General features: G+C 33.2%; 1 protein-coding gene and 1 pseudogene across 1 annotated transcript; one reads left to right on the top strand and one right to left on the bottom strand.

Moving 5' to 3' along the window:
* Positions 1–5034: 5034 nt before the first annotated feature.
* Positions 5035–11381, bottom strand: LOC125586884 (annotated as a pseudogene).
* Positions 11382–16557: 5176 nt separating this feature from the next.
* LOC106347064 (endoglucanase 2-like) lies at positions 16558–18950 on the top strand. Its single transcript, XM_048756714.1, has 6 exons — positions 16558–16954; positions 17034–17317; positions 17483–17917; positions 17996–18134; positions 18215–18381; positions 18459–18950. Exons 1-6 carry the CDS (start codon positions 16735–16737, stop codon positions 18789–18791), a joined length of 1578 nt encoding a protein of 525 aa, XP_048612671.1. The 5' UTR covers positions 16558–16734; the 3' UTR covers positions 18792–18950.
* Positions 18951–18960: the final 10 nt, after the last annotated feature.

Below are 18960 nucleotides of genomic sequence, written 5' to 3'. Positions count from 1 at the left end.
TTTTCATACATTTGTATTTTATTTTATAAAAGACTTAAAAATTTTATCTTTATTTATCGTATTTCATTTTAAATAACTATTTATGTTAAAAAAATTAAACTTTATTTTTTTAATGAATTAAGTTGGTATAACTCTGATAAATTAATTTTATTATGGGGTTAATATTTTAATTAAAAAATTATATACTTTTAATAAAGATTTATACTTTTCAATAAAAAAATTCAATTATTTTTATGAATGCTTAAATTATATTAAGAAAAGAAAAAATAATAATTAAGAATAGTTGAAAAAAAATTATTTGAACTTGGACTCAATGGTCCAAAGGAAAAAAAAAGGTGAGAATTGAATCTGATTTTTTAATAGGCCCAAATGATTTGGGCTGGATCCAAAAATAATGACCCAATATAGATTTGTTATTAATATTACTTAATTGCCCTTAATAAAACATGCAATGTTAGTGAAGGAAACATGCCCCTAAGGTAATTATGACAATAGGATCCTGCTTTAATAGTATAGATGACCCGCGCTTTCAAAGCGCGGGTTTATTTTTGTTTTTTTTTTCAATTGACAAATATTTAGTAAATGTTACATTTTCATACATTTGTATTTTATTTTATAAAAGACTTAAAAATTTTATCTTTATTTATCGTATTTCATTTTAAATAACTATTTATGTTAAAAAAATTAAACTTTATTTTTTTAATGAATTAAGTTGGTATAACTATGATAAATTAATTTTATTATGGGGTTAATATTTTAATTAAAAAATTATATACTTTTAATAAAGATTTATACTTTTCAATAAAAAAATTCAATTATTTTTATGAATGCTTAAATTATATTAAGAAAAGAAAAATAATAATTAAGAATAGTTGAAAAAAAATTATTTGAACTTGGACTCAATGGTCCAAAGGAAAAAAAAAGGTGAGAATTGAATCTGATTTTTTAATAGGCCCAAATGATTTGGGCTGGATCCAAAAATAATGACCCAATATAGATTTGTTATTAATATTATTTAATTGCCCTTAATGAAACATGCAATGTTAGTGAAAGAAACATGTCCCTAAGGTAATTATGACAATAGGATCCTGCTTTAATAGTATAGATCAAAGGAGAGATATGGAGATGGTTCAATGGGATTTTATCCTTGCTTTGGAGAACGGAGGTCCTTGAATTAGTTTTTATCATGATGTGATTTATGCGTAGAGATTAAAAATGTGTATTTTAAATTAGTGTGTGAGTTCACGTAGATAATTAAAAGAGAGAGAGAAAGAAAAAATAGAAAATGAAGAATAGTTCTTCAGTGAAAGACTATCAAAGCAAGTTACTTTTTACGACTTAGATCATGATTAAGGGGAGATATCTATTTAGGGTTTTTAGAGCATGATTTAACACTTTTCGGCTAAGAGATGTTTTTTATATCTCTTATTTACGAGACGTTTCTTAGTTTTTCTTAGTTAAAAGCTAAAAGAATATCTTATATTACACTAAAAACTTCATCCTAAAAGACTCCATTGATCATGGTCTTATTAGTTGCTTTAACATATAAACAAAATAATAGCTAGAAACTCACCATGAAAACTTATTGTTGATGATGTTCTAAAGTTTCTTAGAGCAACATTACTGGGTAGAAACTTGATGAATTTCTAAAAGTATAAAAATAATAGCATTTTAATTACTTATTGTATTTTAATTATTCATAATTGATTGGGCCTACTGATAATTGACATCCGCTTAGTTTAGTTTCTAAAATGCGAGTAAAAAGCTCTTGTAGGCAAACCCTTTCTACTCTCTCTCTTTTATATATGTCTTGTCTTTCTTTTTTTTTTATTTTTTTTTGCAGACGACAGTTTATTCTTCTGTAAAACTGATATCCAGCAATGTGCTCAGATAATGCGTATCATAAAATTATATGGGAGGGCTTCGGGACAGCAGCTAAACCCTAATAAATCATCTATTTCGTGTGGTAGCAAAGTTGGCCAGGATATTAAAAGTGTACTCAAACAAACTCTTGGGATCCAAAAAGAAGGAGGTATGGGATGTATCTCGGTCTCCCTGAGAAGATTTGTGGATCTAAACGCCAGGTTTTTGCTTTTATCAGAGATCGTCTAAATGACCGTATCAATTTCTGGTCGGCAAGACTGTTATCTAAAGGGGGAAAAGAAGTTCTTCTAAAGTCAGTAGCTCAAGCTCTCCCTGCTTATGTTATGTCATGATTTCTTCTCCCCAAAGAAATCATTAATAAGCTCCAGGGAGCAATAGCTAAATTTGGGTGGAGCACTAAAGCAAATCATCGAGGACTACACTGGATAGCTTGGGAGAAAATATGCGTACCTTTTGATAAAGGGTGACTAGGTTTTAGAGATCTGCATGATTTCAATTTGGCCATATTAGCTAAACAACTTTGGCGACTTTTGCATCACCCCACATCCCTTCTGGCTCGCGTCTTAAAAGGAAGATACTTTCGACATACGAGCCCTATGGATGTCAAATCGTCAAATTCCCCGTCTTACGGGTGGAGAAGTATCTTAGCTGCTCAAGATCTCTTACGAGACGGTCTAAGGAAGACAATAGGATCGGGATGCAGCACGCGCGTCTGGTTGGACCCATGGATCCATGTAATCCCGGCTAGGCCGGCGTCAGATAATGGAATCTACCGAGACCAAGATCTCCTTGTGAGCCATCTCATTGACGAGAACTCTAAACAATGGAGCACTGATATTCTCGAATCTCTAATTGATCCAGGAGATATCCCGTTGATTCGGAGCATACGTCCCAGCTCTGTTGGCAAAGAAGATGACTACTGTTGGATTCATACGAAGTCTGTATTATATACCGTAAAGTCCGGATACGAGCTTGCCACAAAACTGAAGGAAGAAAAGAGGGATCAATACGTTTTGGAGCCAAGTATAAATCTCTTAAAGGATATGATATGGAAGCTGAAGACAACTCGCAAAATCAAACATTTCATGTGGCAAGCCCTATCGGACTGTATTGCAACGTGTAGTCGACTCGCAGACAGACATTGTGGAACGGACCGGACTTGTCCTCGTTGTGGAAACGAGGAGGAGACAATCAACCATTGCTTGTTCTTGTGCCCACCTGCTATACAGACTTGGGCGCTTTCCGACATACCGACACTTCCGGGGTGTTTCCCCAGCGTCTCTCTGGTGGAAAACTTTGATTATTTACTTCTCCGAGCAAAAAACGCAGGAGCTCCTGCAAATGTCTTGGCCCGCTTTCCATGGATTGTGTGGTTCATTTGGAAAGCTCGAAACGAGAAGGTTTTCAACGGAAAATCTATCCTGCCCCTGGATACGGTTAGCCATGCGACCAGAGAAGAAGAAGAATGGCGTGTTGCACAAGCTATATCATCGCATAGAATCCCACCGGAACCTCCAAGCCAAGCAAATGATGAGGCTTTGAATGTGTCACCTCTCCCTCGATGCCAAGTGGACGCATCGTGGGTGACAAATTCAAATTTCATCGGAGGTGGTTTCGTCTTTGACATCGAACCAGGGTCCCATACCTACGGTTCTATTGGGATGAACCAGGTTCAATCCCCACTACATGCAGAGTTCAATATCCTGCTATGTGCAATGAAAAGCTCCTTGCAGCTAGGTTTTACCTCTATGTCCTTTGAATCGGACTGCTTACAGCTTGTTAAGCTGATAAATGAAGAAGAAGATTGGCCAAGTTTGGCGTCGGAATGGAATGAGTTCTCCTTTTTAGCTTCTGAGTTTAATGTTTTTTCTATCTCTTTTATATCACGAAATCGCAATGTAAGAGCATACCTTATTGCTAAAGGTGCTCGTCTTCGCAATTCTATTTTCTCCCATGTAAACTCTTTGATTCCGACGTGGTTAGCTTCACAAGCTAACTTGTTCGTCTTGAATTAATAAAACATGGTGCTAGTCGTCAAAAAAAAAAAGTTTCTAAAATGCGAGTAAAAAGTTCTTGCACGCAAACCCTTTCTACTCTCTCTCTTCTATATATGTCTTGTCTTTCTTATTTTTTTATTTTTTTCATTAATGTTTTGTTGAGAAACTTTTCTTAGAGACTCCAATAGTGTTAGGCATTTTCTTAATTAATCTATATTTACTTCTTAAAATCATATATAAGGTATTCTAAATTATTAAAATATTGAATTTGAATTCGATTAAAGCAGAAATATGTAAATAAGAATAATTCAATATGTTTGGTGTATAAACTACAAGGTGCACCGGTTACAAGAAGGATCTAGCCGGTTGTGAATTAGAGACCTTCTATGGTTTGCTCAAACATAGCCAATATGATAGCCCAATGCATTTTCTAATAGGCTAAAAAGTTCTAAAATATTCGTAGTTGCCTACTTGGTCAGACCAACTTGGTCTATTTAAGTCCATTGTATGCCAAATTGTTTATTTTGTCATCTGATCAAAGTTTTTGCAATTTTTGGAAAATTAGTAGACTTTCATGGTATATGTTCATCTATATCAAACTGAAATCTTATCAATTACAAACGGCTAAACCATATTTCATATGGTGTAGAGGCATCTTCGTAAACTCGCATAATCTGTGAAAATTTAGCTAGAGAGGTATATATAAATATTTGTTGTAGATAATGGCAGTTATAGTGGATATTTTTTAAAAATATATATATATATTATTTTTTACTTATAGTGGATATTATTCCATTCAAAAACACTCCACACACCATATAATATTTTCAATAGTCTATTTTATTTTCCCTTTAAAAATTCTTTTAAAATGGTATTTTATATAAACTAATGCACGTTCCTTCTGATTTTTAATGGCCATGTGATTCTGAGAAACTAGCGTAGCTTACTTAACTTAGCATCAAATTCTCATTAGTTTACTTTGAAATTATGCGCAAGCGATATCAACGTACCTACTCGACCCTCAATTAATGATATTGTTTCTGATATCGCTTTATACATCGATTCGAATGAGAGAAATCTAATTTTTATCTACACAATAAATATTTGTAATTTTGTTTAGGGTTTTCTAAAATTAGTTGCAGAAGTTGAAAGCAAGAAAAAAAATTCAAAATCTCATTACAATGACGATAATGATCATGATCTCGCTGGTTTATTTAGACACAATCAAGTTAACAAGAACAACGATCAAAAGCATAATAATCACCACCACCATTTTTCACTTAGACATTTTGTTGTCAAAAGTGAAAAAAAAAAAAACAAAATTATTTGTTGGTGATGCCGAGAACTCCAGCCCACACTTGCGTCCTCACCTTTGCTCTCTGCGGCTGACTAGCAAACGAGCCGCCGCCGCTGCCGCTATTACCACCGCCGTTACTGTCTCCTCTGACAGCTGTTGTTGAGGATTGGCCGCTTGGGTCGCTCATGTTTTTGCTTCTTGTTTTGTCTTTTTGGACTGTGCTAATAAGAGTGCTCATACAAAGAAGAAAGCTAAAGGTTGATAATTATAGCCGGGGGTTGAGAGGGACACGCCAAATGGAATCTTTTTTCAACATCTACCCTCATTTTCAATAGTGCTTTATTTGTAAAAATCCTAATGCATGGTTAAATGTATCAAGTTGATACTATCAACCACCAATAAGAAAATCACAACTCACGTTAAATCACTTTAATAACAATAATTAACAGTACCATGACAGTTCTGGTTGATCTTATCTTCGAGATGGAATCTAACGGTGAAGAAGAAAGCCATTGGTGATATACGATATATGTATATCTTATTAAAAGGTAAAATACGATATATATATATATTCTGCAAACGACATTTTCTATTTATTATGATGCCACCACACAACTACACTGACCACTCCACCTCCATTATTGAGGCCTTCACTCCTCATGACGCATGCAGCATGACGTCATTGAAATATTCATTTTAGAGATAAGCTCCTCAATAACATTGATTACTGAGATGATCTTCTCTTGGTAGATAGAGGTTAATTCTTATTGATGTAATAAAATTTTGATCCGCGCGGTTGCGCGAAATTATTTATTTATAATTTATGCTTTTAAATTAAAATTTAAGATTTGATGATATTTTATAAATTTCGGTTTGCATCCAGATTATATTTTTTTTTTATTTTTGGTTTGGTTTCGATTCGGTTGTAGGGCTTTGGTTTTCGGTTCAAAAAATATAGTAATAATGTAGTTCGGTTATTTATGAATTTGATTTTGGTTTGGATTTTGTTATTTTGATCTTGGTTTGGTTCAAATAACAACATTAGGAACCAATAAATTTTGGTTCAATTCGAACGCGTGGATCTGATATTCTGATTTAGATAATTATAGTTTTTATTACATTTTCTGATTTTTTTATTTAATGATTTTAATTTTTAAATATGTCCAAGGAATTGGTATATCTCAAGGATACATACCAAATTATAAAATATTTGCTAATTTCGCACTTCTATGTGATAAAGATAAATTGTATATTCAATAGTGATGATCGATCATAGTATACAAATATTGTTTTTGTTATAGGAAATATTTTTAGTCTAAATAGGAATCTAAAGAAATTATATATCTTAAAACAAAACATAAAAAGATACTATAAAACAAATAAATATATTTTTAATAGTGAAGTAAAGAAACTAAAATGAAGACGTAAATTTTTTTTTTGAATTTTGTTTCTACCACTGTCGATTGAACTTTGTTTTATTATTAGTCCATCATTTATAAATACAATCATAGAAAACACACATGTACAAAAGATGCCTTTTGTGGCAAGGAATATCAATAAAAGAAGCGCTGATCTCTACATTAGGGATGTACAATATATATCCATATTGGTTTTGGCTCTACTTAGTGAAACAACCGTATTGTTCACAAGACTAAAAGGATCAAGTGCATGAATGCAATTGCAATAGTATTTAACAGAATTTAAACAATTAATTCGCTTTGCCTAAATAAAGCGTGAAAGTAAAACGCAAAAAACAGAACCTTCATGTGCAGGCTACATTTGGTAACGTTGGAGAAACAAAGCCTGAACCTTTGAGAGTCTGTTCAAATATGTGACTAACTTTCAGCAATTTCTCCTAAAACCAACAACAAAAAAAACTCAATCAATCATTATTCTAAGCAAAATCTAAGTGAACCAAAGTAAAAAACCTTGTTCTCAAGCTAACCTTGAGAGTAAGCAAAGAGTTTATGTAACAAACCTCATCGAAGGCTGCACCAATCATTTGAAGACCAACCGGTAGACCCGAGGAACCTCTTTCAACTAATCCACATGGTAATACAATCGCAGGAAGCCCCGCAAGATTCACATTAACCTTCAACAGAATTCATACGACAAAACTTTATGTTATGTGTAATGAAAACCGGTTAAAGAGGGACAAAAGAGAACATTTATTTGTTACTAATTCATATATTAACACCAAAGAGAACATATATTAGTTATTAATTCTTATAATGTATAGATCACATACATTGTGAATCAAGTCTATCACCGTGTTTACCTGACACCATCACTACGTGTTGGAAGATGATTCAGATGAGGCAATCACATGTAAGTTGGTAGTCCAAGAGAGAATGAAGGAAGAGAGACATGTGAATTTCAGAACATAAATCTCTATGTATTTGTACACAAATAACACACAGAACAACATAATGTCAGAGAAAAAACCTCTGTTAGTACACAATCCAATCCTTCTAAATGAGAAGCAGCTTCCTTAGTTGCAGATCTCATTCCGGAATGAACACCTTCTTCAAGCTTCTCGTGAATGAAACCAATTTTCAATCCCTTTAATGGTTTAGATTCAAAAGAATCCATAGAAAGAAACTGTGATTGGAACTCAGACACATCCTAAACAAAGCAAATATATTTTAAAGTCAAAAGCAAAGACATTTCTTCTGTTTCATTACCATAAACCAAAACCATGAGACCTTACTTGTTTGCTACTCGTGGAGTCAACCTATCATACCCATAAACAGCTTTGATTAATCCGATAGAAGGGCATCAACCGAAAACAGCTCTTAAAGCAATCTTAATCATCAATTTCAAAATTTAGATCGATGTGTACTCATCTCAAACCAATACCCAGAATCTCAATTGAACAACTCTTAACACCGTTCTTAAAATCACAAACACACAAAATCACAATGCATTTTCATGTCTAGTTCAATAGTTAACAATCTTTGATCAATCCAGACGAAAAATCTCAATTTAACATCAAATCATGGAAACAACGATGAAAATAAGAAAGAGAGGAAGAAGATGGTAGCGACAGATGATGATATACATGATAAAAGAGAAATATTTTAAGTTTAGTCACAACCTTTTGTATAGGTCCAAAAATAATGCCAAGGTAAATTCAAATAGGTCTCTGTTTTAATAGATTAGATTATGATGGAGATATGTTGATCTTGTCTTTTTTTTTTTTTGATAGATAGATATGCGAGGTAGAAAATACTATTTTCTAATATAGGCCTTAGACGTTATATACTTGTTGATGAGAGAGAATTTCAACAAATCCGCTGTAGCACACAGGTTAATTTCAAATGGCGAAAACCGGGTTCAAACACCGGCTGTGGAATACAGTTTTTTTATTTAAAATAGCTTAAGTTGAAACCATTCAAGAAGGACAGAGTTTTGATCTCTGTATGTTTCCTTGGTAGAAAGTATTATTTTCGTCAAACTGATGCAGTTAATTGCGCAAGGAGTAACCTGTTTGTTCTTCGTATAGGTATTGTCATAGGCTGAGGCTTTTGTGTTGATTGCAGAGCTACAACTGCAAGATCTCAGTGAATCTTGTTTGCCCATAGCTCACTGCCATATCTCCAGCTTTGGTCCTTGGCTTAGTTCAACCAATTTGCTGTCGACTATTCTCAGTTAAGTTGATTTCGTAACAAAAACCATTCGAGAAGGGCAGAGTTTTGAGTCCATTGACCTTCGCAAGTTTCTAAATAGATGACTATATATAAAACTTAATGTTAAAGGTTGTACAACAGATCCGCTGTAGCACACTGGCTCATTTCAAATGAATGAAATCCGGGTTCAAAACCCCGGCAGCGGAATAATTTTTTTTTTTAATTTAAATTTTTAAAAGAAGACAAATCAAAGATTAGTAACAAGTCTGAACAATTTACATCTGATTAAAAGACAAACGACACCATTTTTTCCCCAAAACAAAATCAATTATTCTTGTTTACGTTGACTTCACAAAAGAAAGTCACCATTGAAAACCAGAGAGAGTTTTGATTTTCTATGTTTTACTGTTCTATTTTTCCTTTAGCGTGTTCCCCGTTGATCGAGCTTTTCTCAGACTCCCACGAGTGACCCTAAGTGTTTCCTCCATTATCGTCTCTTTCGAAGATGACGGTCGCTGAATCTCTGACGCCGGTAACGCTGCAGCAACAATCTCTGGCGCTTTCTCTACCTCTGTTTTTGATGGTGGCTGTGCAGAATCAGCGTTTGGTTTAGTGGTGGCGGGTGAAGGTGATGGTGGTGGGGTAGGAGTGAGTTTGGTTTGCGACACGCTGGGTTGTGCTTCCTTGGTTTCTGTTTGTTGTTGTGGCTGCAGCTGATTCCGTGGAGATGAAACATGCTTGAACGCTATAGGTTCTTTGGTTATAAGCAGTGGTTTCTTAGGTTTTGGTCCTTGTGGACTAGCTTGCGGAGTGGAAGAAGCTGCTTGGCACGTCTTAAGATCTGGTTGCTTCGGTTCCTCCTCTCTAGGTGCTGGCTGCTTCTTTTCCTAATGTTGGATAATGACGAATTAGAATCAAGAGAGAAGTCCATAAACACTATCACCATTGGTAAGTGCATATATTTTTACCTTGGGTTGAGGTTTTGGTGTTGATTGTAGAGAAACAAAGTGCAGGATCTCAGTGAATCTTGTTTGTCCATAGCAAACTGCTTTTCTACAGAACAACACAGTCATATCTCCAGCTTTGGTCCTCAGCTCAACCAAGTTGCGGTCAATTTCATTTTCGTGCTTTGCAACATATGGTCTAAAGAAAGAGTCATAAACGTAGGTAGTTCCCTGTGGAACAAATAAGGAAATGCAATGAGACAGAACTCCAGTGGATCACATAATACAAATAAGACTCTCTTTACTTACTCTGGTCTTGGGGAACCAAAGATATATGAAAAATGCGAGCTTTGCCTCGCAGTAGAGCGGAACCCTTCACGAAAACAGGACAGAAACAACATAAGTATATACATCTCAAATTCGTATGGAAGTAATTCTATAATCAATAACACCAACCAGGAAGCAAAAGTATCCCCAACTCTTTCGAAAATGGTCAAAGCCGCCACCAAAATCCTGCAAGGAAGTTTAGAGAGGAAGATAAAAGACTTTTACTTTAACAAAAGAAAAAGCTCAAGGCAAGAAGAGATGAGAGAAAAGAGGCAAATGACAAACCAATACTGGCACCAGAAACGAAGCTGCTGAATCTCAGGTTTATTCTTCTCAATCGCTTTGTAGCATTCATAAGCAGGATACGCATATCCAAATACCATTCTGCCAACAAATGGAAAAAAACTTTATAAAAATCCTATGACCAAGCATTATTACTATGGAACCTCAATAAAGAGATGAGAATCATACACAAGGCCTCTTGTTAGAAATGATCCAATCATCCTTTCAAACCTGATAAAGAGGAACAAACAAACAAAAAAAAGAGTGTTTAATCAAACCACAAATTATTATAAAGTATAAACTAGCAAGAAGCAATGATTATAACAAAGCAGAATCAATCAATATAGCTGGATCATCTACACACTTGAGAATCCGAGAGGAACGAATGTGGATTTACTGTACGAGATCTACGTTCCTTAATCCTCCTCCTACTGGTTAAAATGAGACTAGTCTCGGCCGCGAGATGACTCCATAAAACTCAAATGCATTACATTACTAAAGTGAACGAGATTTAGCTTCGATTTGCTGGAGTAATATCCATCATCCTCAGTCTACGAATTTGGATTTTGAAATCGAACTTACAAATCTATCTATATAAGATGCACAAAAACTTGAAATCCATTCATGAACAAACCACAAATACTGCATCTGATACAGAAACTAACGAGAACGAACTAAGATTAACGCCGATCGGTATCGATAAACACAATCTCGAACAAAACGAAGAAGGTGAATCGATTTCTACTTTGAACCGAATGAACACAAGACGATACCTCCTGCGAATGTAAGGGAATCGAAAAATACTGCGAGGAGAGTTCGAGGGGAGCTGGTTTCGAGACGTTCGGCGAAAGGAAACGGACTGATCGGTGGAATGCGGGTGACGACCGTTACGCAGACGGCGGCGAGCGGGCGAAAGAGACAAAATAATATAATGAGGAGAAAAAGAAAAAAAAAGGAAGTAAATCAAAAAGTTAAATATAATTTGTGGCTTTACTGAAGATACCATACCAGCGGTTGTTTTAAATACTGTTTTGGTTTTCGTTACGAAGTCCTTTTCACTTCTCTCTTCTTGTAAAATGGGTTAAGTAATCTTCTGTGGCTTTATCTACCGTACACTAGCACTTTTATAGGTTAATCCTTTTTGAGCTTTAAAACAGATGGTTCAGATCTGTGAGATCGATCGGGGACATGGAGAATGAATCTACTCCAGAATCCAACATTTGATCCAATTCCAAGCTTTTCTTGTGAATGAATAAATGAATGACTGAATGCTTTTTACTAATTTGTTATCTTTTTCATTTCTTTCTTTTACCAGCCGATTCAATATATTGATCATTCTTAGTGTGATGGATTATTTCATTTTCTAAAATATTTAATGAGGATAGCTATATTTGTTCATACGCTTATGCTACATATGGTTCGGAATTATTAGCTTTTCAATCCTCTGGTTGTAGTTTAATTCATCTATTACTATTATGATCTTCCTTTTTTTTTTTTTTTTTTTTTTTTTTTTGTAACTGGCATGATCTTCTTTTGGTCATTGGATTCCACTATATTATTTCTTTCTTTTCTCGTCATAGTAATTTTGTTAATGTGATTGTATTATTACAGATTTTTCTAAAATAATAAATATAGCTGTATTTGTTCATAAAAATATGAAAAAATAATTTAGAAACTGGAAATATATAAACAAGACACTGTTAGATTATTCTTGACAATTTTGCGAATAGAAAGCTATACAATTACTACGATTTGAATATAAAACTTTGTTTATATGCTCTATAAAGTGATCTAATTAATTAGGCATCATGATGATAAAAACATGTTAACTATATAAGTAGAAAGAAGTATATAACATTAGCATGCTTTATGCTATCATGTCCTTTCTAATCATAGAGTAAATTGCTTTCACGCCCACAGCGAACTCCTCCAGGCTCCAGACACAGCTAGATCTTAACCAAAGGCTTTTCACAAATCTGATTTCTGTTAAATCTGGATCAATCCGATTGGTTAAACTAATCACGTCCATTGGAGTTCTGATAACGTTAGATTATATGCGAAGAAAGCCAAACCGGAAAAAGGTTTGTCGACAAAAAGAGGATGAGGGGCACTATTTTTCCATTATTAAAGCAAAGAAAGTATCCCAGAAACACTAACGTCTATATTGGTGATCGCTAGATATTCACATCGACATTACAGTGGCAACAACTCAATGTAAAAGAAATGGGGCCAAAACTATATCAAAGCGATCAAATGGCTTTTAACGTATTGTAGATGGCACATGCTAATTAAACAACGTAAATCTGAACGATGTAAATCTTTTATATTTGAGATGAAATTTATCATCATTTTGTGAAATCATATATATTTCATTCATAATGGAGTGGAATGTCAATATCGCGTTGACACAAGGATTATATATACAAGTGATAGTTGATTTCTTTTGTCAAAAGAAGCCATCGTCATTTGAAGAAAGTTTTAAATTCAGTTAGCACATACCCATCTATTGTTTTGCATCGAAACAAGAAAATTAAGATAATTCGATGGGTAGAATAGCTCTATGAACTAAAATTCAACGCGTTAAACATCCCACTAAAGAAAATGCATGGCCACACACGCAAACTAGTATGTAACTAGTATGTTTCACCCATGTTAATTACTTTCCATTAAAATTTAAATGTTATTTTTTATTATCTATAAATTAATGACAAACCTTTTCTTTTAGTTCAACTTAACCGTGTGACCATAAAAATCAAAGTTTGTTTACATGAAATTAGATTTGAACAAAGAAGGATTGTTTCGATGAAATTATGACATTTTAGTATAGCTATATTTTAAATAAATACTATGAGAAGTATTGCATAATTCAGGTATTATAATTGGTTGACCAATATAGCAGATAATATTATAGATGTCAACAGAGTTAACATATTATTTATTTTGTTTTAGCAGATTCAAAATGGCCTCAAGCATATTCATACATGCTTATATATATACTATCCACGATACTTAAATACTATGAGACCTGCGCAAATTTATATGAAAATTATTTAAGAAATATTGTATGGAAAAATAAAATTTATATTCTTGATCGAATTAATATTTTTGGCCCTTAAAAAAATTTAAATTTTTTTTTTGTTAATTACATAATTTATTTACTGATGAGCTGATCTCATTTTTAAAAATATTTTAGGTTAAAAAATCACTTATTGCATAAGAACCTAATGTTTAGGCCGAAAAATCTCAGGCCTACTATTTGGTTACAATGAAATTATGTCAGCTCGGTTTATATCATGATTTAGCAATTTAAAAGTTAATTATGGTTATGAGAAGTTTATATTCACGTGCCAATCCTATCTATCTTCAATATTTTTCCCATTTTTGTGTCGTTTTTTTCATTTTGGTTATTGCTCGATATAAATATTGATTTTTGAGTGTATTCTCATTTCGTTATTTTGTTTTGCCTGAGATTTAGAAAATGTTTAAGATTTAAAATTATTAAAGAGATACATACTTAGGTTAAGATATGCGCCTTGTGCAGAATACATATTTTATATTTATTCCATTTTTATGTTTTAGATATTATGAAATAATAAAATAATAATTATGTATTAAATAACTAAGAAATCAATTACTTTTATGTAATAAATTGACGTGCGCATATAAATCAAATGACCGCTCTTGTTTATTCGCAATCATTCTAGAGTAAATAAATCAAAACAATCAGTTTAATCTATCGTATATGATATATAATTAAATTTAAATGATATTAACATAGATATATAGTATAATTTTAATACGGATATTTATTAAATGATGTTTCCACTCATATGATTTTATGATTATTTGCATATTTGTGTAACAAAATTTTACATCAACGGTTTGTTTTTTAATGTGGAATGTTTAGTGGTTTCAATAACTTATAATCATTTAAAAAAAAACAATGAAGATTTCAAAACTAAAATATTAACTTTTCAACATATGTTCAATGCATATATCAAAATATAAGTATGTATTTTCATATTGTATAGTTTAATTTAAACGATATGAGATATATATATATATATTAACATAAATACCTATTAAAATAAAATTATTTATTCATATGATTTTATAATCATTGTATCTTATTATAGAAAAAAAAAATTAAACCTTGATCACAAAAGTTTCTGTGAGACTTTTAATAGTTTTAGCAATTTATACTCGTTTTGAAAAATTCAAAATACAACATATACAAAAAAAATCTAAATTTTTATTATATAATTAATGTAATTGTGTAATTTATTTTAATAATAAATAATTAAAAAAAGTGATAGAAAGTATACAGACTGTTAGCAAATCTTTATTATTTAAAATCATTAATTGTCATATATATTTTAATCATATTAAATAATTATGTAGGTTTTATTTAAGGAAATAATATATAATAATTTCAATTTGATAAATCAATAGTCCGGACATATTATTTAATATAACATTTTCTATCAATTTAATTTTGGACTACCAAAATTCTCAATTGATTTTCAAGCCACCACGTAAGCAAAATTAACATATCAATTACATGACAACTCAGCATGACATTTTTTTAATTAGTACAAATTACATGCTATAATTTTTTAAATGAATCTTTATTAATATATAGGAGATTTGTCAATCTTAAAATGTTTTCAACATTATTTGATGGTTAAAGAGAAGAATGAAGAAAAAGATTTATTAGTCAAGATTTTGAATCTAACCTATTAATCAAAACATGATTAGCACATGGGTTAGATCTCTTGATTAATTGGAGTCCATCTTCCCTTTATATTTTTCATTAACTCTCGTCCACCTTCATCTGGGGATAACACTTCTCTTTGTCCACCTAAGAACATAATTTGTAAGTTGACGTCTCTTTCTTTTCTTGTTATATATCTTCTTTTTCTGAAACCGTATCTTTTCCTCTTCTTCGATTCCAAAGTCCATTTGGTTCGAGGAAGACTCATTCATCTAAAAAAAAAAAAAAATTAAAATTACACAACAAAAAATAATTTAATGCTGAGAATAAATAAAAATTCATCACTCGCTCATTTGCTAAGATCATTTCCGACCCTAACATATTTTTTCTCCGTAATTTTCACTAGAGTAACTCTATTATAGAGTAAATTTTGGAGCAAAAAAATGAAATTATTTTATTTTTTTTTCTATAATAAAATAATTCTATTATACAGGAAACTATTGTAAAAAAAATTTACTCTGTTATAGAGTTACTCTATTTTAGTTGAAATTATAGTGGAAAAATAGTTTTGGGTTGGAAATATCCTAAGCTCTCGTCCGTACCACCAACCAATGGACACCGTCCACCACTTCAAAACTTTTACTTCCAAACCTTTACAACCCCATTAAATTGAATATTCATCTTTTTTCAGAGAAAAAAAATATGAAAGGATCGGCTGTTCTATTTAGTGGAATAAATTACATTGTTTGTTGAAGTTAATATATACAGCTAACGTAATGTATGAGAAAAAGGTGGAGATCGTGGCCGGAAACGGTTGACTAAAACGTGGTGGTTTGAACTTTGAAGCTGACTCTTAATGAATGTAACAGGTGAGTTTATTAAAGTATTCACCAAAAAATGATAATATATCACTGATGATCGCAACCGTCAACTGGGACATAGTACTTTTTTTTTTTTTTTTGACTAAACTGGGACATAGTTCTTACCACATTGCTTCTAATCAAGGCAAGGGTAAATTCCATAATCACGACAAAGTTTTTTCTAGATACACATATAGCCATATAGCTTGGCCATACAAACATATAAATTTGAATGCCCGTCTTACCGGGCCATCTCAAATTAATTTTAGATCCCGTTAAAAAAAAACAATTAATTGTATATTTGATGATTTTATCAAGTAATTTTTAAAATAATAACTTATATTGTTTTTTTTTTAAATTATACTTTAAATTTAGCATTATATTTAAAATTTAAAGTTTCTTACCATAATTTATTTATATATTTTTAAAAATTCTTATTTTTATATTAGACCCTGTTCACCATTGCACCTGCTATTAGACAGCCGTGCGTCGTACCATTCGATCACTCTTGTTTGATTATGACAAAGTTTTGAAAATAAAATACTAAAAGAAATGGAAAAACGGTTCATCGTCCCGCGCGCGTGGTGGTTACATGTTTGATCAGTGTCGGTGACTCTGTTTCTCTCTCTCTCCCCCCATCATTTTAGACAAAATCTGATAATTTCCATATTCGAATATTTTTCCGTGATACACGACTTTTCGATATCTATTTTCCAAAACCCCTAAAGATCCCTAAATTCATGTCCATTGACATTCGATAGTTACATTTTCTTAGTTTCGATCTGAAGAAGGAGAACAAAATGGGAGAGAAATCGAGTTCTAGATGTTGTTGCTGTAGCTGGTTCATCGGGATCATAGTGTTGATCGCTGTAGTGCTCGCCATCGTTTTCACGATCAGACATAATAAATCTAATAAGCATCCCGATGATGGAGCCGATATAGTTCCACTTCCAGGCTCCATTGATAAAAACTACGCCGATGCTCTCAAGATCGCTATGCAGTTCTTCGACATTCAGAAATGCAAGTCGTCAACATTGCTTGCAGAACACACACATCTTACTCCTGGTTATGAATGATTCTTGGTTTTGTTTTGGTGCAGCTGGTAAGCTGGAGAACAACAAAATAACCTGGAGAGGAGACTCTGGTCTTGAAGACGGAAGTGAAGCGGGTCTTGACCTTTCAAAAGGTTTATACGATGCTGGAGATCACATGAAGTTCGGTTTACCTATGGCTTTCACTGCCACTCTTCTCTCCTGGTCCATTCTCGAGTACGGTCATCACATGGACTCCGTGAACCAGTTGGAACCTGCTAAAGATTCTCTTAAATGGATCACTGATTTCCTCATCCATGCTCATCCTTCCGCAAACGTGCTCTATATCCAGGTACAACGAAGTTATGCGAGTAGGGCCGGATCTGGACATAGCGTAATGAAACATTCGTTTTGGTTTCCAAAATCTTTTAAAGTTTTATACATAATAAAAATTCTCAAATTATGATTTTTTTTTAATTATAAAAATTCTTATTAAATGTTTATGCAATGTCTGAAGGTGGGAGATCCGGAGACGGATCATAAATGTTGGGATAGACCAGAAACAATGTCTACCAAGAGAACTCTCACCAAGATCGATACAGAGACTCCAGGGACTGAGGTTGCTGCTGAAACGGCAGCTGCCATGGCTGCTGCGTCTTTAGTCTTCAAACAAAGTGATCCTAAATATTCAAGCACGCTCCTGAAACACGCCAAGCAATTGTTCGGTTTCGCGGATAACCACAGGGGATCTTACAGTGTCAACATACCTAAGGTTCAGAGTTACTACAACTCGACTGGATACGGAGATGAGCTTCTTTGGGCAGCTTCTTGGTTGTACCATGCGACAGAGGACAAAACGTACCTTGACTTTGTGTCTAAAAATGGAGACGAGTTTGCCAATTTTGGAAGTCCCTCATGGTTTAGTTGGGACAACAAGCTTCCAGGAACACAGGTTACAAGTTACAAAATCATGGATCATGTTCTTGTCTTGTTTAATAATACCATTTAATGTTATATATTAACATTGCAGATACTATTATCAAGATTGACATTCTTCAAAAAAGACTTATCAGGAATCAAAGGACTTCAAGGTTATAAAGAAACAGCAGAAGCTGTCATGTGTGGGCTTATACCAAGCTCCCCAACAGCTACAACTAGTAGAACCGAGGGTAAATACAATCTCTTACACCTGATATTAAACCATACATTCACTTATGATACAATTTCATATAATTTTTTTTTGTTATAGGTGGTCTTATATGGGTTGCTGAATGGAATGCACTTCAACAACCTGTGTCCTCAGCATTTTTAGCCACACTCTACAGTGATTACCTGCTCACATCCGGCATTGAAAACCTATCTTGTGGTGACACATCTTTCAAACCTTCAGATCTCAGAAAGTTTTCTAGATCCCAGGTTCTTTAATGTTCCATTTGGATAAACTCATGACCTCTTACATGTACCATATATATAACACGGTTTGCATTTTTCAGGCTGATTACATGCTAGGGAAAAATCCGGAGAAAATGAGCTATTTGGTGGGGTATGGTGATAAGTATCCAGAGTTTGTGCATCATAGAGGAGCTTCGATACCAGCTGATGCAAACACAGGATGCAAAGATGGATTCAAGTGGCTTAACTCGGAGGAACCAAACCCGAACGTAGCTTATGGTGCACTTGTTGGTGGACCGTTTCTGAACGATACGTTTATAGACGCAAGGAACAACTCTATGCAAAATGAGCCAAGCACATACAACAGTGCTCTTGTGGTTGGCCTCTTGTCTAGTTTGGTTACTACGTCTACCTCACTAAAATCTTTTATGTAGAGTTTTATAAAGTCCCTCTTAATTAGAGTTACACACTTTCAACACCTTATTGGCTTTCATTCTATAAATGTGTGTGTACGTATGAGTAGGCTTGGGATTTTTGACCGGAACTGTCGAACCAAAATTTTGGTTTGGTTCAAATCATTTGATTATGAATTATTTCTTTTTT

The sequence above is a fragment of the Brassica napus genome, chromosome C5 (genome assembly GCF_020379485.1).
Source record: "Brassica napus cultivar Da-Ae chromosome C5, Da-Ae, whole genome shotgun sequence".
Classification (NCBI taxonomy): Eukaryota; Viridiplantae; Streptophyta; class Magnoliopsida; order Brassicales; family Brassicaceae; genus Brassica; species Brassica napus.
This window is presented reverse-complemented; position numbering and strand designations above follow the sequence as displayed.

What these genes read in the sequence shown, in the direction of transcription:
- LOC106347064 (XM_048756714.1), top strand. Translation starts at nt 16,735, where the DNA reads ATGGGAGAGAAATCGAGTTCTAGATGTTGTTGCTGTAGCTGGTTCATC. An exon ending in CAAACGTGCTCTATATCCAG is followed by an intron (nt 17,318 to 17,482) that starts GTACAACGAAGT and finishes CAATGTCTGAAG; the next exon opens with GTGGGAGATCCGGAGACGGA. An exon ending in TACAACTAGTAGAACCGAGG is followed by an intron (nt 18,135 to 18,214) that starts GTAAATACAATC and finishes TTTTTGTTATAG; the next exon opens with GTGGTCTTATATGGGTTGCT.